The following is a 20454-nucleotide window of genomic DNA, read 5'->3' as shown; positions in this document are numbered from 1 at the left end:
TTCACTCACATCATAAAGATGAACCAGAAAGTAGATTATTGCAGTAGGTTTGGGCTAGTAATATTTTATTCAAATAATCATATGAATTTGATACTTATTTTTGTCATTGCTGCAGTGTTGAGGATTGACTTCAAAATTGTTACTAAAAATAATGGTGACCTTATAATTAATTTCCACTAACATATTTAACTATCTTCTGTGGGGCTCAGTTATAAATAAACCTCATGTCCCATGTATGTTGTGTTTTCCTGTGCTTTCTCTAATCAGCTCTCTGTGCTAAAGTATGCTTCTTACCATTTTAAATTATTTATGATACCTGCTTAGTTCAATGTGACTCTAGATCGACATTTGCTCTGCCATCAAAGTTACTGAGCCGCTGTCAGCGAGATTTGATACTTGGTAACTACATGTTTGAACAGAAGATGCTAAGTTAAAAACGTAAAAACACGTTTCTGACGTTTTGCAGTGTTTTTATTATTCCAGAAAGAGGGCTGTTCTGAATTATAAACTCTTTTACATTTGTCCTTGCTCACGGTTTTCTGTTCATTCATTACACTTTATCTTGTTGTCCTGGTGAAATGAGTTTTGAGAGTGGAATTAACATGAAAAGATATTCAGAAGATTTCATTTTTCCAAAGTAGCTTGCTCTAAAAAGAAAAGACTTTAACCCTTAACACTTGCACACGAATAGACGTCTCCCTGGTGCATTTCCTGGGAGAGGTAGTTGGGCTTGGAGTGTGCTCAGCAGCCCTTCCCCGCTACCCGGCCTCAGTCCCTGTGGCTGAGGACTGAGGAGTGAATGGGATGCCTGTCAGTGCACACCAACAAGTTCATTTGTAACAGCCCGTTTCAGGGTGTCCGTTCACTCACTTGGTCCGTCTTCTGTTTCCGGACAGTCAGGGAAGAAGGTGAACAGCAGCCCCAACCCTCTGGTGCGGATGTCGGTCGGTCACAAGGCCCAGGAGAGCAAGGTGAGGCTGGCCGTGTGCGGGACCTGCCTGTCACCCGCGGGGTGGGCGGCGGACTGCTGGTGCCCACGCTGCTCTTTTGTCTGCTCGAATCAGCCACCTCACGGAGCAGCAGCTCCTTCATGCAGGGACAAGGATATTGTCCACTTTTTAAATAACAGCAAAGCTAACACGAGTATGCTTTTGCTTGACTCCATTGGTAGATGAAAGTTTCATCGAATGTTCTATAAATACTTTGTTTAAAAGATAGCCAACTGTACTGAAAGCGCATAGAACTCGGCACCAGCAGCTCTGCCGGGGGTGGAGGGGGCCCTTGCCGCGGCTCGGCTTGTCCTACTTTCCGGACGTGAGAGGAGGCAAAGCGTTCCCAGAACGGTGTGAAGTTCCAGGCCTCTGTTCTCTTGTGACTGTTCGGAGCGCAGCGCTGTGCAGCGCCTGGCGGCGCAGAGGAGGCTGCGCCGGCGAAACCTCCGTCCCAGGGACTCCACGGCCGCCTGCCCGTGCACTCGGAAAGCTTGGGGCTCTGGGTGTTGGACAGGTCCCACGGTTAATGCATAGCAGTGCATGCTCAGTAAAACGTATGTCTTGGAATTTAATGAAAGCCGTCCCAGGCTTTCAGACACAGTGAAGGAGTAAGCACGGAAAATATCGCAGAGCTGATTTGTTGGTATTTCTTTCAGATTCGCTACAAAACCAACGAGCCTGTGTGGGAGGAGAACTTCACTTTCTTCGTCCACAACCCCAAGCGCCAGGACCTTGAAGTCGAGGTATTCTGCCTGCCTTCCGAGCAGGCGGCCTGAGATGCCGCCTGCACACAAGGATCTGCACGTGTTTGAGGGTCCCCTTTCACGGACCCAGCACCCAATCTCAGTGCGTCTCTGTCAGGCCTGGCCCTCGGTCTCTCGGGATCTGTGGTGCTGCGGACTTTTTTTCTTTTTTTAATTTTACACTTTTAGTTGATTTTGTCACTTCCCCAGGGTGTACCTGCGCACCCTTTTGTCAGCCTTGCTGACCTTTATTAGTTCCACTGGCTTGTTTGGGGCTGCGTCGGGACTGTCGGTGAAGAGTAAGGGCGCTTCTGCTTCTGTGCTTCCCCTGCCCCCCGGCCGGTGCTGCTGACTCCCGGGCCTCGCCCTCCTGCCCTGCCGGCCCTGGGCCTCTCGGGAGGGCACCCTTGGCCTCTTCCAGTCTTACGGGGAGACTTAGGGCTTCACCATTAAGCCTGAGGTCTGAGGACGTTTCCTTCTCCTGCTCCTAGTATGCCGATGGTTTCGGCATGAATGGATGTGGAATTTCATCGAAGATTTTTTTCAACAGTGAGACGATCACTGGTTTCCCTAAGTTTGTAAATATGGTGACACACATGGATTTTCAGATGCTGAACCTTGTGAGCCTCTATTTGGTTTGCAAGGTTTGCCGTAGAAAGTCTCACGAGGAAGCCTGTGTTGAGGGATAAGCCCACTCAGCTGTGAGGTCCTGTCCTTCCTGTGCACTCAGTTCCACGCACTAAACCCTTGTTAAGGGCTTTTGCATCTGGGTTCAGAATGGACTTGTGAAAGTCGTGTTCTTTCTCGTGCTCCTCGCTGTGTGATGGGGCAGTGACAGAGACACGTGATGTGGATACATTGCAGCATCACTGGTTACAGTGTTCTGCCTTCCCGAGGAGGCTGCGCTCTGTGTTCATCGTCGCAGGAGGTGGCTGGAGCGTGCCTGTGGAAGACCGGGCCGGACCCTCCCGCAGTCTCCGCCTTGCCCGTGGCGCTCAGTGTGTGCTGTGGTGTTCCGCAGGTCAGAGACGAGCAGCACCAGTGTTCACTGGGGAACCTGAGGATCCCGCTCAGCCGGCTGCTCACCAGCAACGACATGACCATCAACCAGCGGTTCCAGCTCAGCAATTCAGGGCCGAACAGCACCCTGAAGATGAAGATTGCCCTCAGGGTGCGTAGTCTCCCGCGGGAGGCACCGGGTGGGCAGGGATGGGCTGCAGCGGCGAGGCTCTCGGGCACTGCTGCACAGGGCTCAGGACAGGGTGGACGGTGGTCAGCGTGTTGTCACAGGGCCAGGACCGGCAGGAAGGTGCCGTCCCACGTGGCAGCGTTTCCGGGTTGCTTGTGCAGCCTGTGGAATTCGTTACGCCTTCCCGTGAATGCCGTCGGCTATTTTTTATCCTTTGGCCCAGAAACTTGCTGTCTGGATCAACGAAGTCTTCTGCTAAAATTAAATCCTTAACAGTCCTTCCTTCGAAAGAGAGAATTGAATAAAACTCTACAAGGTAGTAGAAATTACAGGAAGATGTTTTAGGTCTAAAATAGACAATAAATCATTTGTAAGCACCTAAGGAAAAGTTGAAGGTAAAACTGGAGAATATGAGAGAATGCTGAAACTCACTAATTTTAAAAATGCTCATTAAAATGGAGAATGATCTTTTGAAAAGAATTAGGACAGACCCAGTGCACAGAGGGGGCAGTGGAAACGGTCTCCTGACTCCTGGCCAGGACCCTGGCTGTGCACAGCCTTTCTGAAAGGACTGCACTCTCTCCAGGTGGCACGTCATAGAGCCCCTGGGACCAGGGGCCTTTCTCTGGAAGTCTTTTTGATGCAGTGCACCAGGTGGGGAGGCCCTGAGCAAGAAGCTGCTCGCTGCAGCTGTATTTGGCAACAGCGGGAAGAACTTCCGGCCTCACCATCACCTCAGAGTGCATGACGACAGGCTTGCGGAGCACAGACTCTGCTCAGTGGGAGGTTGTGTACTCGAAAGTAAATATTAAAAAGTAGCAAAGTGATTGATCTAGGTACTCTGGCAGCTGAGGACACGTGCTGCGCCCCATTGATGCTGGGCATCTGGGGTAACCTTGCTGGCTAGAGGGGTCCTTGACTCGCATCCTCCCGCAAGATTGCTGGTGGAGACCACCTGTGTAGCGTGAGGGGCTCTCTTCCAGCAGTAACGTGAGCCACGACCCTGCAGTACTGCCCGCTGGCAGAAGAGGCTGAAGAGAGTGCACAGAAATGACTTTCACATCGTAAAAATGATACTTTGATTACTTTAACTTTCCTTTTTAAAAGCTTTACGTAACATTGTATTACTTTAGTAATAGAATAGCTGTACAGACCAGATTGTTTATAATGCTTTGTGCCAAGTTTTAAGGAAACATTTATGAATAAACGTATCAGGCTGTTTCCAGTGTTACTGATTGTAACTGCATTTCTTCCTACCTCTAGGTACTCCACCTGGAAAAGCAGGACAGGTCTCCGGACCACCAACACTCAGCTCAAGTAAAGCGACCCTCCGTTTCCAAAGAAGGGAGGAAAACATCTGTCCGGTCTCAGATGTCTGCGTCGCCAGGCACTGGTGACGGCAGCCCGGCCCCGTCCACGCCCATCATCGGGGGCGCTGCGAGGCCTGGCCTGGAGGACAGAGCCCCGCCTGCGGAGGCCAGCCCCCAGGGACCCCGAGACCTGGGCCGGAGCTCCTCCAGCCTGCAGGTCGGCGCCACCGGCTCCCCCAGCCACATGTTTGTCAAGGAGCCCACGCCCAGCATAGCCTCGGACATATCGCTGCCCATCGCCACGCAGGAGCTGCGGCAGAGGCTTCGGCAGCTCGAGAAGTAACTAGACGCACCCTTCGCTCTTGCCGAGTCGCCGCGCGCCCCGGTCGCTGTGGGGGTGCTGGCTCTCACTGCAGCTGAAGGAGCTTGGGGGCAGCGCCCTGGCAAAGGTTCCCGGGCCGGGCTCGCTTAAGGGTTGGAATGCGATGGGGAGCTGGGTCCCGTGAGCACATTGAACACAGGGGCTCTGGCGCTCCTGGGCGCCTGTGCTCAGACCAGAGGCAGAGTCCGAGCCGACCTGCTGCCCCTGACCACGGCGACTGGCGTCTGCTGTGCGGGGTCAGGGCTCCCCTTCTCTCCTCCTCACTCAGCGCCCCGCTGCTGGCCCCCAGCTGCTGCCTGCCTGTCTTTGGACGTTTGTGTTGGCCTCTTACAACCCCGTGATTCCTAGAGGAAAGAACAGTCTGCAGGCACCAGCAGCTTCCGATGTTAGCCTTTCCCTCTCGGCAGAAGGGAGCTGCCCTGGAGACAGCCCTTTCTCTTGGTGCTGCCGAGAGGGGAGTGAGGAGCAGCCGGGGGGCAGAGGTGAAGCGTGTGCTGCTGGCGTCGGGGCGCAGGCACACGTCTGTCCTTCCCGTGTCCTTCCCGAGGCCGCGCTCAGGATGCTTGTCTCCTTCGCACCTTCGCACGCCCACTCTTTTGGGAGAAAGAAATCAGTCTCTCCTCCTCTCTTGCTCTAGAAGAAAACAGAACTTTAATAAGCAACCACTTTTTCTGAGGAGCTGGCTTTGGGGAGCCGCTGAGAGGGTCTTGAGGGACACTGAGCCAGGCAGTTGCTGCCCGTCTCAGGGTCTGTGCCTTGACCTTGAGAGGGAGAAACCGAAGGGGCGTCGCGATGTCACCGGGCGTCCTGTCGGTGCACCACAGAGCCAGGGACGGGGGTGGGTTCTGAGGAAGGACACGTGGGTTTGGGCAGCCCCGGGCCCAAAGACCAGGCCCAGAGCACCAATGGGTGTAGCCGGGAGTCCTCCCTGCCCGGTGTCACTGCGGGCCCCAGTGGAAAACGGCCGGTTGTGAACGATTAAGTCGCACTCACCCTCCACTGACGCAGGGCGGGACAGGTCGCTTTACGCTCCGGGGCTCGAAGGTGTCCAGGTCATCCTATCCCCTCCAGCCCACACGCGTGAGCATGACCGTGCCGTGCTGTCGCGGGGACGCGGGGCCTGGGCCAGGTCTGGGGCAGCTGTGACCCCTGCTCTGTTTCCTCAGCGGGACGACGCTGGGACAGTCTCCGCTGGGGCAGATCCAGCTGACCGTCCGGCACAGCTCGCAGAGAAACAAGCTGGTGGTGGTTGTGCACGCCTGCAGGTGAGCGGGGCCCGGGGCCCGGCCTCCCCCGGGGCGGCCTCTCGGCCGCACCCCGCGCTGTGGTCCTGGGGCTCCGCTGCGGCTCTCCTTCGCTCCCCAAGCCGGTTCACGCCCTCACGACCTCTCGGCCCCTGTGCAGCGCTCCCTCGGGCCATGGGGGTTCGGGTGGTCGGTTGCGTGGAACTGGATGGTAAACATGTTTGCTTTTTAAATTTTTGACTTTCAGGGGGGAAGGGAGGGGGAAAGAGATGAGACAGACATTGATGTGAGAGAGAAACATCGGTCGGGTGCCTTCTGTATGCACCTCAACCAGGCACCCAACCCGCACCCCGGGCCTGTGCCCCGACTGGAAGGCGAGCAGGCGACCTTTTGGTTTGTGGGACCGGACGCCCTTCCATCTGGGGGCGCCTGCACTGCACCCACTCAGGCTGCACGGACTCGCCAGGGTCCCCGGGGAGGACGCAGGAGGGCGTGCAAGGTCCGGGCAGACAGTTCCCCTTGGGGATTTTTTCCTCGTGGACACTGTGACACAACGACGGGTCTTGAGGACTGGCTGTAGCACATGTGAGCGTGACGCTAATTGTCGTCGTCGTGGACTCTAATGGCCGCTGTTCTCCGCTTTGTGCTGCAAGGAATCTCATCGCCTTCTCTGAAGACGGCTCCGACCCCTACGTCCGCATGTACTTGTTACCGGACAAGAGGAGGTCGGGGAGGAGAAAAACGCACGTGTCGAAGAAAACACTGAACCCCGTGTTTGATCAGAGGTAGGGACTCGACCCAGCCGACCGTCTGATTGAGTGAGGGGGGCCCCGTCGGAGCCTCCCAGGGACTGGCGCCCGGGAGCCCGCGCAGGGCCGAGACCGGAGGGAGCACGGCCCGTGGGGCAGGCGCGAGCGGGCTGAGACACAGGAGCGCCGCGGGTTTCCGGCAGGAGCCGCGGGCCGTAGACCCGGGTGGGGAGACTGGTGGGAGGTGGAGAACAAAGGAGTTTCAAGTCAAAACTGAGCAGATTAAAGTACATAGGTTTTTAAAAGTCATGATAAATCTGCAACATCTTAAAATACAACATTCGTATGAGAAACAGCTGGTTTCCAAAACAGCTTAAAAATGAGTGAAGAGAGCAGCATAATTGTCTTGGGTTTTCTCGAACCTCTTTCATGGTCTGGCCTAGGAGAGGCCCCTTTCCGCCCTGTGGCCAGTCTGGGGCGGCGGCCCCCTGAGCGCCTTGAGGCCCGCAAAGAGCCTCCGTCTGTGCACACTGGCATCTCCCTCTACAGTCCTCTGTCCCTGAAAGCCGCCAGCATTTTGGGAAATAGTGAAGTCGAGTGGTTTCAGTCTCTCCTAATTCAGTCTTCATCTCTAAAGGTGCTGCCAGTCCTTTGTCAGGTTCTCGGGACAGGCGCGCACCAGGTCCCAGGGCAGGGCAGGCACCCTGTGTTCCCGCTCAGCGGCAGCGCGGACGACTCGGAGCCCCCAGGCTTGGGTCTCTCGCTGGGGCAGCTCGGTGGGAGGCCGGCCACGCCCCGGCCACGCCCCTCCCAGGCCCTCAGTCCTGCAGTCTGCCGGAGACCCTGCGGCGCGGGGGCCGCACACCGGCGGGCGTCAAGGACTTGCTTCCCCGGAGGCCCTTGAGTCTGTGGCGTCTGACTCCAGCCACGGGAGAGCACCGTGTAGACGGTTTCCCGTGGGGAAGCCAGGTCGCAGAGCACTTTGGGTCAGCTCACCCGGGCTTTGAAACTGCTCTCCTTTCGCCCGGGGGGCGGGGCGGGGAAGCCAGCCTGACTCCTGGTGGGCAGAACATGGTATCCACGGCCCACATCCTGCCTGCCCCGCCCGTAGGTGGGGGGCCCGGGGGCCGGCGTCTTCTGTTACATTTGAAACCATGGAAAGTACTTTGATGTTGTGGTTTCATGGAATCCGGGACCCAGACACCTAGCCCGAGAACCCTGTTTTACGGTGACAGACACACTGTAACGTTTGGGGGGTCTCTAAGCGTGAGTGTCCTGTTCAGCCACGATGAGCTGCAGTGAGATGACGGAAGCTGCAGGAAGACCCTCTTTCTCCCCCAGCTTTGATTTCAGCGTGTCCTTGCCAGACGTGCAGCGGAGGACCCTGGACGTGGCCGTGAAGAACAGCGGCGGCTTCCTGTCCAAGGACAAAGGGCTGCTCGGCAAGGTGAGTCGGAGGAACCCGAGGTGGGTCCCGCACTTCGCGAGAGTTCAGCAGCGCCCCAGGTGCATGTGGGGTGGGCTTCTCGGGGACCGGTGGGTGCTTACTGGTAGAGCCGCGGCCCGTGAAAGACTGTGTCAGCCGACACGCGTGCACTGTGAGGATGGTGTTTCGTTGTCTCCACACCACGAACTCGCAGTGGAAGAAACGTGTGTTTTTCAAGGACCGCAGAGAGAGCCCGACGGAGGGCTGTCCTCTTCCATGTCCACCTCCCCCACCCACTACTGTGCATGACCCTGGCGCCTCCTGGGCCTCACTTCTCTGAGCTCTCTCCGTCTTGGCCCCGCCCACACGTAACTCGCGTGCGTTCCCTGCTGAGACTCGTGGAGGCGAAGGGGAGGAGAGGCTGGGGTGCAGGTGCCGTTCATGGGCGGTCCGTGTCAGCTGTGGGCTGTGTGGCCCGAGAGCCTGTAGCCTTGACCCCCGCTGACATTTCGCAGTGAGTGGACGTTAAGACCGATGGGCTCAGGAAGGACCTCCTGGCCAGGACCGACCCCTGCCAGTTCAGCGGTCTCCCTAGGGGAGAGCTCTGTGGAGGACGAGAGGCTGGAAATAAAGGGGAGCTGCACACAGCAGCCCGCGGGAGGCTGGGGAGGTCGGGGAGGGGCAGAGCCGAAGGGGTGCCATTGGCCCACCCTCACCGACGCCCTCTGACCCACAGGTGCTGGTCGCTCTGGCGTCGGAGGAGCTCGCCAAAGGCTGGACCCAGTGGTGAGTGTCCCCCACAAATGACCAGCCGCTGGGCGGAGAGCCCCTGTCTGCCTGCTGACACTGTCCCCCTGACCGCCTGCCACCCTCCTCTCCCTGCGCCCTCAGGTATGACCTCACGGAAGATGGGACGAGACCGCACGTGGTGACGTAGGCCCCGCGGGCCGAGGCGCTGCTCCCTGGGGTGTCGGCCCCGCCCCGCGTGCTGGAAGGCGCCCTCCTCCCCCAATCACCGACGCTGTTTTTATACTTCCTGTTCTTCTCTGGACATGCCTTACTCGTTTTATAAAGCGTGGACACTTGAGGCATGTTTGGCCGATGGTATCGTCCAGTGTTGTGTGTTGGACCCCTCCCGCGAGCCAGCAGCCGTCACAGCCCACAGCCAGGCGGCAGGCCCTGCTGGTGGGGGAGGCTGGGTGTCCGGGAGGCGGGCCCGTGTGTCTGCCTCGTCGTGGCCGTGCTTCGCGTGTCACTGGGGCACGCCGTGCCGTGTAAATAGATGCTATTTTTTATAATCTCTACATGCTGGTTTGGATTCAGAAGAAAATGGCTTAAGGAAATATATATATTTTCTTCTAAATTCTTATGACAGATAATCATTTTTGTCTTTGCAGGAAAAAGTTCTCAGTGACTTATTTTGTGCCATTTATTTTTAAAGAGAAAAGCTGAAAGATTATGAAATATTAGTATATTTCTGCCCATTATCAAAGAAAGAAAGTATTAAAACTATTAACACTTTTGTGACTACGAAGATGCGTTACTGAGAAGCCGGGTGCTCGCGAGGGAGGACGCTGGGCAGCCGGGCTGCGCAGACCGTTCGTTCCGGGGGTTGCCCCCGCTCCCAAGTCGCGGTGTGCTGCTCCGAAACAGCTCACATAAAGCGGAAACGCCGAAGTTTTTGATTGCGTGCTGTCACTTGTTGACGAAACAGTGCAGCGACACACAACTGGGGTCTTTCTGGAACGTGACCCAGATGGTCAGGGTCCGCACGAGGCTGTTGCACAGCAGCCACGAGCGCCGGTGCTTGCCCGTCGTGCCCGTTCCGGCCTGTGAGGGGAGACCAGCTCCCACTGCCCGCCCCGAGGGCTGTGAGGTCGGCCGGGGTAAGCAGACAGGGACACGGTTCGGCCGATCGCTGCTGCGCCCGCTCGTCAGCGTGGCACAGGGTCAGCGTGGCACAGGCGAGCGCAGGACGGGCTGGAGCTGGCTCTCGGTTCCCTTCTGCCCTCTCGCCCGGCCACCCAGGACCCAGGGTGCCAGCAGCTGGCGTTCGGGGGCGACTCCGCCTCCTGGGTTTCCGAAGCTGCTTCCTGCCAGGACTGACCTCGGTGTTGCAACATCGTCACACAGTTTTTACTTTGGAGTATGTTTTTCTCACTAGACGATTAAAAGCACGCTTTGTATCCCTCCGAGTGTCTGTGGCCGTGTCCTGAGCCGCGTGTGCCGGCCTGAGGAGGACGCACACGTGCCGAGAGCGTGCCGGGTGACGCGTGCCTCCGAACCCGAGGACCCCCCCGGAACTCAGTGACGCACCCACCGGGCACAGAACCCTGGGACTGAGGTGCGCACTCGCACCGCAAAGTGCCCCACGGCCCGGGCTCGGCTGCCCAAGTGCCCGTGTGGGCGCCTGCCACCCCGCACACCGCTGCCCTTCAGGGGTTTTGGCTCTTTCCCCTTTGCCCCTGCACCGCAGGTGTGTGCATGCTGGAGCCGCCTGCTTCACGGCGCATTTCAGGTTGTCGGAAAGACCCGTCTGGTCCCACTGCCCCTGTGCGGAGTGCAGAGGAGTTTCCAAGTGTCCCGGTAACACGCGGACGTGTGCGCACACAGGGCACGTGACGGGTATTCTGGTTGCCCGAGCAAGACAGGGCACTGCTCAGTCTCGTGGCCTGCCCGTGACATAGGATTTATTGGAGACGTTTTTAACGCCAGGGCCGTGGAGGGGATCGACAGGGCGGAAACGCTCACCGGAATTCAGCGCACCCATAATTTCTACCAACATCTTAAAACTTGTGGCTGTCGCAGCTGTACGCTTCAACCACTTGATGTGTATTTTACTTGGTGGATTGCTTATCTTAAGCAATTGGGTGAAATAAACACAACATGAGGCAAAAAGCCCGCACAACGCCTGACGCCTGCTGGCCGCATGCCACCCGCCTCCTGCGAGTGGCCGCCTGCAGGTTCCCAGGCCGCGCAGGGGTGGAGGGGGGGAAGGAGCGAGGGAGGGTGGTTCTGAGGCTGCCGAAACACCTGCCCGGCGTGACTCCGACCGACTCGGTGGGAGGAGTGTGCTCGGGGAGGCTCTCGTTTCCCCGGGGAAGCACAAGAACCACCGAGGAGGCCCGGCCCAGCGCTGCAGGGCCCTGGTGATGGAGGACGCTCCGGGTCCTCCGAAGGTTCATTTCCAGCTCCTCCTGGTGGGTTCACCCGGGGAAGGGGACTTGGGCTTTTCCACACTGAGCCGAAGCAGTGCGGGGATGTCCACTTGCCTGAGCTTGAATTCCCTTGAGGCTGTCCGTGTGGGTTGCTAGTCCCGTGCCTTAAAGTACAGAAGTACAAAGGTGTTGTTTCCACACTTCAGATGAAAACGGGCCCCTGGAGGGGTGCCACTCTGCACTGCGAAAACGCCTTCTGCAGACGCCCGCGTCCAGAGCTCGGCCCTGCCCTCTCGAGACCCTGGGCCGCCGCAGCTCCATGTGTGGACCGGGGCTGCGGCCGGCACCCCGCCCTCCTCTGGGGTCCCCGCTGCCGGGGGGCGGCTGCAGCGGGTGTTCTGCTAGACGGAGGAGGTCCGCTGTGTCAGCCGAGGTTCCGTGACGGCACACGCGTGTATGCAATAAAGCTTTCGTGTTGGCTCACTCGTGACTCGTCCCTCCTTGTCTTTTGAAATGAGAGTTCTAGTGTGGGGCCCCGTCACCTGACAAGCACATGCAGGACGCTGTTCATTTCAGCTCTCCGTGACTGCCTCCCTTTTCAGAAGCACCACCTCTGATGGCTGCGGCCACTCACTCCTCTTTTTCCATCATAATCAGACCCTTATCCGCCCACCTCAGACTCTGGGTTTTGGAAACCACTCTTCTGGAAGATAATTGTGAGTAGAAAATGCGGTCTTCGCGTGTGCTTTACAACCAGAGCACCGACAAGTAACGAAACGCAGGCTGTTCTGAACACGGAGGGGAAACGCTGGTGTGTCCACTGCCGAGGTCAGGGCGACTGTCACCTTGGTCCGCCGGGTGCTGGCTCGGCGGGGCCGTCACTGAGCACCGAGAGCAGCAGCGGGAGAGTTCAAGTTACTTCACTTCAGGTGCCACGTGAGGAAAACAGACGTAAAACCCCAACTCCCCAGTGGCTTCTGATCGGGGGTTTTAAAGGAGAAGAATCCTGAGTGAGGGGCTCGGGGTGGTGGGCTCTGCTGACGGGTTGGTCCTTGTCAACCTCAGAAACTCTCTTCGTCTGATTCATGTCACTCTTGGCAGCACCCGGTCCGGGGCCTCTTGACTGTGGCCAGGCAGTCTTCCTGCTTCAAGTTCTGCAAGACATCTTAGGACTCTGAGTGCTGCTACCTTAACAGAATAAAACAGAGCTGCAAGTCTGGTGCTTAGCAGGCTACATTCTTCTGTTGTCTTAATAAGCAAAGTGTATCCAAAGTGTACTGTTACATCTTCCCCACCACCTGCCCTACAGGCAGGCCTCCGGGCTCCAGCACAGGACTGTATAACATGCAGCTAAGAAGGGCTAATTTAATAATTTTAAATAAAAGCTAAATTCTAGTTTACCTAGCCTTTTAGGATGTGCTGTCAGTTTCAGCTTGAGTGGGTCCTGCCCTGGGCCCCTTGCCCACCGTCCATAGTCGCGTGTCCAAACCTTGTTCCTTTTCATGGCTGAGTGATACTCCAGGGTTTGGATAGACCTCCACTGTTTGTCCATCTGTCTTTTGGTGGACGTTGGGTTGTGTCCACCTTCTGGGAGATGGTGAGCTTGTCTTGTGTTGGGTGTCCGGCTCAGGAGGATGCCAACAAGGCACCTTACCCCACAGACGGTCCTGGGTTCAGCGTGACCCAGGCGCATCGGCATTTCTGACGGTGCACTTGTGTCCCTGAGACTCCTCCCTGTTTTCTGAGATTGAATTCTAACCTTTCTTATGGGACCACGCGGGGGCCTAATACCAATGAAAAAATACACCCAACTCTGCCCCTCAATCGTCTGACCTAATTGGCCTGGAGAAGGCTTAGACTTCAGACCCTCTTTTTTTTTTTTTTAAGACTTTATATACTTATTTTTTAGAAAGGGGGAAGAGAAAGAGGGAGAGAAACATCAGTGTGGTTGCCTCTCATGGACCCCCTACTGGGGACCTGGCCTGCAATTCAGGCCTGTGCCCTGACTGGGAACTGAACCAGCAGCCCTTTGGTTCTCAGGCTGAAGCTCAGTCCACTGAACCACACCAGCCAGGGTGTAGGCCTCTTATTATATGCAGCTCAAAATACTCTTAATGGGCTGTGACTGATGATGTGTTCCCGCGACCACCTGTCTCTCTCCTTGAGTTACCCTGCTCTGGGCTGGTCTCCCCGGGAGGTGCTGCCCTCCCCAAGGACCCAGGAGGAAGAGGAAGGTGGAGAGCTCACTTTTCCCCTTCAATCTTCCCAAGGTTGTCATGTCAGGAGGCACACGCAGATTCCTGACGGAAAGGTGGGGAGTGGTGTTGAGGAATTGCAGCCCAGGGAGGTGAAGGATGAACACCAAAGAGCTCTGCTTTGTGCGCACCCAGCTCACCTGTCTCACCTCACTCTCCCTTGAGTCTGCTTGCACCGAGGGGCGACAGACAGAAGGAGGTGCACCTACAGCAGACACCCAGCCTCCTCCTCTGTCCTCCCCTTCCCCTGTTCCCCTCACAGGGTCACTCGATCTGGGGCGCAGCAGTTGTCCTGCAGAACCTGTTGGCCCAGCTCACAGAGGTAGGGAGGCCTCTGCAGGGTTCCCAGAGGTGTGGGCCTCAAGCTTCCAGTTACTTCTGCTTTCTCCTTAATCATTTGAAGACACTCACATTTCCCAGTTCAAACTTTTAAGAGATGGTAGTGTAAAACCACAGAAAGGAAGGAAATGGCGCTGCAGCTGCCTCCTGGTTAACCAGGAGCCCCCCTTTCTCGGAATCTGTGACTCAAGCCGTGAGGTAGTGTCCTGTTTAACTCCCTCGGTGGCCAGGGACAGCCCAGCCCCACTCTGCCCCGCCCTGTGGGTTCCACCCAGAGTCCGGAGCAGTGCTCCTTCAAATCAGCCCTATATGAAGTGTATAAATTTCAAGCTAGTGGCCAGCTCTTGTAGCTTGTTTTCCCAGTCACAATTACGATCAGGTTACACACTTCGTATTTTTTTATTCTGCAGTAAATATTTCTGGAAGGGTATTAAGGAAAAGGATAACAGTGGTTTCCTTTGAATTTGAGCCATGTGACTTACTTGCCCAATAAAAAAATAAACAATTTTTTTCAAAAACTGAACTTTACACTTGGTTTATTGCCAAAGGTGGTATTTTAGCCAGATTTATGCCCTTTCGTGTATATATTGCCAACAGCTTCAGCCTTAGTTTATGTTGCCTTGCCATGGGGTCTCGTTTTAATTCTATAAAAACCTTTTCTCATGACCACATTGTAAGGTGTTTTTTGTTTTTGTTTTTTTAATCCTCACTTGACATTTTCCCCTTGCTCTTAGAGAGAGAGGAAGGGGGAGGGAGAGAGAAATCGGTGTGAGAGAGAAGGGTCACAGGTTCCATTCCTGGTCAGGACGCGTGCCTGGGTCACGGAGTAGGTCCCCAAAAGGATGGGTGCATGTGAGAGGTGGCCGACTGGTGTTTCTCACATCCATGTTTCCCTCTCTTCCTCCCCCCACCTCTAAAAGTAAATAAAAGTCTTTAAAAAAAAATAAAAAATGTATCAACGAAAGTGCCTTGAAATGAAAAAGTAACTGATATAGTTAATAGCAACTTAATGTATCTGGGTAAAGGACTTTTGGTTAACTTCCTGGAATCTGACAAAGTGAATGATTTCAAGTGACTGGATAAGAAAAATCTGAAATTCAGATTGTTTCCAAGTTTTTGCTTTTAACAAAAAGTGAAGGAAAGCCGAATCAAGTTATTAACTGATACAAATGGAAATAATAAAAATTAATGATAGTGTGTGATTTTTGGTATTTAACTAAAATATGTTTAAGGAATTGTGTGATGTTGCTGTCAATTTATTTTCTGTGCCCGTATTTATATGAACAAATTTTCCCTATATCTATAAACATGAAAAATTAGAATATTCAGCCTGGGAAACAAATTGATTTTAAAAAGTCTCAAGCATAGCATTAAGAGGTGTGCTTCAAAAAATTTTTAGTTTCGAATTTAATCAATACTTATAATTTATATGGTTTTGATTTATTTTTATCCCTGACACATGAACGTTGTCAAACATACAGCATTATGGTCACAGAATACTAAAACATCAGTTTTTACACATAATATTTTGCTGGAGACGTGATTCACAGATCACAGCAAAAACACACTACATTAGGAGTAGATTCAGAGGGAGACACGGGTGTCCCCTTGCGGGAGTACTCAGATTTCATTGCATATATATATATATATATATATATATATATATATATAGACTGACGTCACAGCTTTATTTGAAGTCAATGTTTGTAATTATGTCAAAAAACTGCTTCCGTTTAAGCCAACGGTAAAACTAATTTTAATGTCAGGGTAAAAATGCCAGGATCCGAGTTCGGGTGGAAGAGGCAGACTCGGAGCGTGGGGCTAGGTGCCCGCGGGACCGCGGCGTGCGGGCGGAGACCAGGCGCGGGGTGGAGCGTATGGGTGGGGCTAGACGCGGGCGGGACGCAGCGCTCGGGCGGGGCCGGGGTGCGGGGCGGAGCTTGTGGGCGGGAGGCGTGCGCTCTCAAGTGGCCCCACCCTAGTGCGCCCGGCTCTCGCGAGAGCGATGCCTGGTGACGCGCGGGCGAGAGGAGTGCGTCGCGCGCGCGGGCGGGCGGTTTTGAATCTGGTCCGAGCGCGGGAAACGGCGGTTCCCGAGGACGAGGTGAGCTCCGGGAGTGCCGGGCCGCCAAGGGCTCGGGGCCAGGGGCCGGGAAACGGCGGGGGTGGGGCGGGTCGAGCGTCCTACACCGCGCGCCCGGCGTGGGCCGCGTCCGAACCCTTGGCCCGGCCGGCGTCTCTGAGGAGGCGCGACAGAGGCGGGCACAGGTGCCTGGGCGCACGACTCCCCAGCCTTCCCCCGGGACTGTCCCGGAGAGGACCCGCCCCGCTTTGTGCTCGGGGGAACCCGCTGTCAGGCATCTCCGTCCTGAGGTGAACGGCTTGCCGGGGTGGGCTCTGTGCCCGGGAGGCTGGGGCGCCCCCCGCAGGTGGTGCCCGACGTCGCGTGCGGGACGGGGAGCGCTGGGGAGCCGCCCAGGTCCGCGCTCGGAGAGACCCGCGCCGCTCGGCCGCTCGCGGGGCTGGCGGCCCAAGGCCAGACGCTCCCCATCACCGCGCGGGCGGTGCAGGGCCCTCGGCCGGGACGGGGGCTGCGCGCTCTCCGCGAGGGGCTCGCCGGTGAAGGCTCGATTCCTCGTGCTCGGTCGCATCTTTCGGCGTGTTGTTCTCCGAGCCGGGAGTTGGTATCAGCCACTGTTAGTCATCAGCCGCGGGCGCCTCCCCTGCTTGGCTGGAGGAAGTTCGCTCCGAGCCCCGCGAGCTGAGCGCGGAGGCGCCCGACCTCGCTGGCGTCTACGTGGGGAGGTTACTTTCTCCTCCGGTTGGTGCGATCTGGGGCCCAGTGTTTGACGTGGCTCCTCGTCCCCCTGATTATTGCCTTTGGTACCAGTGGTTTTCCATATTGCTCCGTGTACAACGGAACAGGTTTCCGTTTAATACATTTCTTAAGGAAGGAGTCCTGTTGCAAATAGGAGGCGCACGAAAGTAGGCTGGTGGTGCCACCGGGGCCGTCTTTGCAGTTGCTACAGCTGCTGTAATAGTCATAACTTACCTGCCTTTTTCCATGCAGACGACGAAAAACCCAGCCCTGCATGTCCCACCTTCTGGCTCTGACTTTGTCCTTGGGGGGCACCTCTCACCGGGGGGCCCCACTAGCGCAGGTGGTGTCCCTGGAAACAGGAGGTGATGAGTCAAACCTCCTGGCCGGCTCCCTGGGGTGGGAGCTGCGCGCTGGCTGGGCGCGCCTGTGCTCCTGCTAACGAGCTCCCAGGCGACGGGGCGCCACAGTGGAAAACAAGCGGGGGTGTCGGAGGTCTTCAGGGCTCCCCGCAAGCAGTCTGCCGTGTAGGCGCCCGCTGCAGAGGACCGGGCTGGGTCTGAGGGGCATCCTGCTCCTTTACAGGCAGTTTCCTTAACAGCCGGTAGTCACTCAGTGTCATGTTGATGCTATGAAAATAAGACACTTATTTTCTATATATAACTTGTTCTGTGTCAGAATACTGTTGGAAACTGCCCACCGTAAGTGGTAGAGGGATTTGTTTGCAGTTTTGGGTGTTGGTACCAAATGACATCTTGGAGAAGATACATTTGCAAATGCAAGTTTCCTGTGCTTGTGCTTTCCACTAGGGTTACAGACTAAATGCCGGAGGGGACACAGTTTCATCTGTCATGGAAAAACGCGAAGTATTTGTTCAGGCAGTGTCTAAGGACCTGATCGGAGAATTTTTGCAGTTTATTCAACTTGATGTAAGTTTTATTGTTTAGCTTTGTTGTGACTTTGACTGTTAATGTAAAACATTTTTCTAAAATTATGTTCATAAATGAAATATCTCCGTGAATCCTGAGGGACCAAGTGTAAGAAAATAAACTGTGTGAATACAGACCTGCTGATGGACGACTGCCCACAAACTGCCTTTCCTGCTTTCTGTTAAGAGCGAGGCTGTAAAGGTGCTAAGTGAGACGGTGCACTGTGCTTCTGTCTCCTTAGTAAGCTTTCATTGCTCTTTTCCGCGTGCTTGGTGGCACACTGAAGAAGACAAGACGTTTCTTTTTTCCTCAGGTCATTTGCAGAGTTGTGGGTCTAGGCATGGACATACAGCAGAGAAGGGGGCAAGGGCGGGGCAGGGGGCAAACCCAGCCATGGACTGCTTCCCATCCGCACACAAAGGCCGTGGGAGCTAAGCTCTGGAAGGTCCATAGAAGTCAGCAGGTGAAAGGCATGTTGCGTTTGAGCGTGAAGGTTCGGCAGGGGTAGGGGGTAGAAGTGTGGGGTGAGGAGGAGGGCAAGGGCTGAGCCCTGGCTTTCTTTACCCTGGGAAGGTGTCGAGGCTGCACCTGTCCTGAGAGGCATGGCGGCTCTAGTGCCTCGCCTGCAAGAGAACAAAGAGGGAGAGAAAGCGAGTGGGGCGGGAAGGGAGAGACACAGAAAAGCCAGAGCTGCCCTTTGGAAGTACCTCTTTGGCTGCACGAGGGAAACAGATGGAAGAGAGGTCCACGAGAGGCCGAGAGCGGGGCAGAGGCCGAGCCCTTCCTCGTGGTGGTGGAATTGGGATGTGGAAATGGGAAGGTGTGGGTGTCGTGTGAGCTGGCCGGTGGGGCGTGCCGGCACCATGGATTGATGGGACACAGGCCAGCGGAGGTCCCAGGAGGGCCTCTGGTTTCTAACCGTAGAGCCATTCAGCGAGGTCTTGAAATCTTGTACGTGGGCAGAGGCAGGTTTTGGGCGGGGGGGATGGCTCAGTTTTGGACTTGGACGTGTGGAATGGTTACCAGGGGAATGTACACAAGACACGTTCCGTAGGCAGATGGCAGGTATGTCTGAAGCCCAGGCGAGGTCTGGGCTGGAGACAGACTTGGGTGTCACCAGCTCCAACAGAAGGTTAGTCGTGGGAGTGTGGGGCGTGCCTGCGTGCTGGGATAAAAGAAAAGGAGCCCAGCGCAGGACCCGGAGGAACCCCGGCGCCTCGGGCACTGACTCCAGATACTGCGACCTTGGGCAGAAGACGGGTGCTTGGCTCGTGGTCACGTGTGAAAATCAGATTAGTGACGACTCAGAATTAGAGAGGAACCTAATAAATCTGTTGCTAGCAACATGCATGAAGTTATTTTTCTTCTTAAAAGAAATGAGCTAATAATATGATTTTGTATTATAAAACAGTGTTCAGTGAACTTAAAAATAACTGGCAGAAACTGTAGGCAGCGCCTCATCCTGGAGGTGTCTGTAAGGGAAAGTGTGGAGTCACGTGAGTGTCGGGCTCAGAGACGTGCAGCACGCGAGTGCTTTACAGTCCCGGGTGGCTGTCGCAAGCAGTGTACTGTAGTGCTAACTAAAACCACAAACTAAGTTGATGTGAAGCCACGCCAATATTAATTTAAAATCTAAGGGCAAAAACTAGCGGCATTTGGGTGGCACAGTCACCGCAGGCCTCCCTGGTGTCATGCTGCCGAGGCGTCGGTGGAGGTGCACTCGCTCCTTCCAGCTGCCGGTGCACACCCCGTGCCACGGCCCCTGAGCTGTTCCCGCTGCTCGGCTGCAGACCGCTGTGCTCGTGGAGGCTGCGTCAGCACTGTCCCCGAGCCGTCAGCGTCAGCTTAGGAGGAGCGGGGTTTACTGACGCTCGCCTTGGCACCTGGGTCAGCATGTAAACGTGAAAACACGGAAATGAAGGCGTGCAGGTTGCACACCGCTCGGTGGTGTCGAGGTAGTTGTGGGAAGTGCCACCTCGGAGGTCAGAGGAGTGAACTACCGCAGTTTCACGTGGTCGGCCTGGCCGAGAACTGAAGAAAGGACTTGTTTTGAGTCAGGTGGAAGCCTGCTGGTGGGCTCCCCAGTTCCCGTGGGTTCCGCTGCAGCGTGAGCGACGCGTGCGGTCCTGAAAACCACTGCTCTGCAGCTGGGCAGTGAGAGCCAGAGGGCTGTGGGGGCGATGGGCTTCGGGGTGGGACCCTCAAGAACCTCACCAGTGACGTGTTAAAAAGAAGTAGGGATCTAATGAGAAAGGAACGGTTTTATGCTCATGGAATCACTAGGAGGTACGTAAATACCACAGTAAATAGGACACTTTTCCTTGACAAAGATCTGAAGTTTGCTGGTGGAAATGGGTGGCTGTGCTCCCTGGGACCCCACCTGCGGACTCGTGTGTGTGTGTGTGTGTGTGTGTGTGTGTGTGTGAGAGAGAGAGAGAGAGAGAGAGAGTCTGAGTGTGAGCAGGCACAGAGAAGACAAGTGTAAAAGTGGCTGGGAGGGCGGGCACAATGAAGAGAGGCCTGCGCTGGGAGGTCACCGTGGGGGGAGCTGGCGGGAGCACGCAGTGCAGTGGAGGACGGTGTTGCTCACACCTCCTGTGAGGTCCCGGGAGCTGGCAGGTGTCTAGGGGGTGGGGGTGTTAATTTATGTGATTTTGTGGCTCTGCCCAGCAGGTGCAATTTTCTGAACTTACCTGGTGACTAAATCCCACATAAGCAAACCAGAAATTTGCCTTTTGCTTGAATTATCCCCTTGTGAATTGATTGTGTTGGAATACATTTACATTTCAAAGCAAGAGTGATGGGGCAGAACTGACCAGTGTGGGGAGTAGGAGGGCTCTGGACTGAGGGGAGTTTATCTACTTACTATGCCTTGAGTGTCTTCCCTATGCCCTGCTCTGCTCTGGTGGGGACTGCGGTC

General features: G+C 55.7%; 2 protein-coding genes across 5 annotated transcripts in view; both read left to right on the top strand.

Moving 5' to 3' along the window:
• Window positions 1-9556, top strand: part of ESYT2 (extended synaptotagmin 2) — a 49968-nt gene extending 40412 nt beyond the window's left edge. For both annotated transcript variants that reach the window (XM_045837777.1, XM_045837778.1), the window contains 9 exons: window positions 897-971; window positions 1649-1735; window positions 2757-2906; window positions 4188-4573; window positions 5783-5881; window positions 6514-6645; window positions 7951-8056; window positions 8772-8821; window positions 8927-9556. In XM_045837777.1, coding sequence (XP_045693733.1) covers window positions 897-971; window positions 1649-1735; window positions 2757-2906; window positions 4188-4573; window positions 5783-5881; window positions 6514-6645; window positions 7951-8056; window positions 8772-8821; window positions 8927-8972 — 1131 coding nt within the window. In that variant the 3' untranslated portion in view covers window positions 8973-9556. The remainder of the gene's footprint in view (window positions 1-896; window positions 972-1648; window positions 1736-2756; window positions 2907-4187; window positions 4574-5782; window positions 5882-6513; window positions 6646-7950; window positions 8057-8771; window positions 8822-8926) is intronic.
• A 6243-nt stretch (window positions 9557-15799) lies between these two features.
• NCAPG2 (non-SMC condensin II complex subunit G2) overlaps window positions 15800-20454 on the top strand; it is a 50857-nt gene continuing 46202 nt past the window's right edge. For 2 of the 3 annotated variants that reach the window (XM_045837785.1, XM_045837784.1), the window contains exons 1-2: window positions 15800-15891; window positions 17415-17534. In XM_045837785.1, the coding sequence (XP_045693741.1) occupies window positions 17457-17534 (78 nt within the window). In that variant the 5' untranslated portion in view covers window positions 15800-15891; window positions 17415-17456. Of the gene's footprint in view, window positions 15892-15929; window positions 16161-17414; window positions 17535-20454 lie in introns of those variants that run through there. The other variant, XM_045837786.1, reaches the window with a different exon arrangement.

Source organism: Phyllostomus hastatus, unplaced genomic scaffold (assembly GCF_019186645.2).
Source record: "Phyllostomus hastatus isolate PE091 unplaced genomic scaffold, TTU_PhHast_1.1 phas_contig_244, whole genome shotgun sequence".
Taxonomy (NCBI): Eukaryota; Metazoa; Chordata; class Mammalia; order Chiroptera; family Phyllostomidae; genus Phyllostomus; species Phyllostomus hastatus.
The sequence above is the reverse complement of the archived record's forward strand: the minus strand, read 5'-3'. Positions and strand labels throughout refer to the sequence as shown.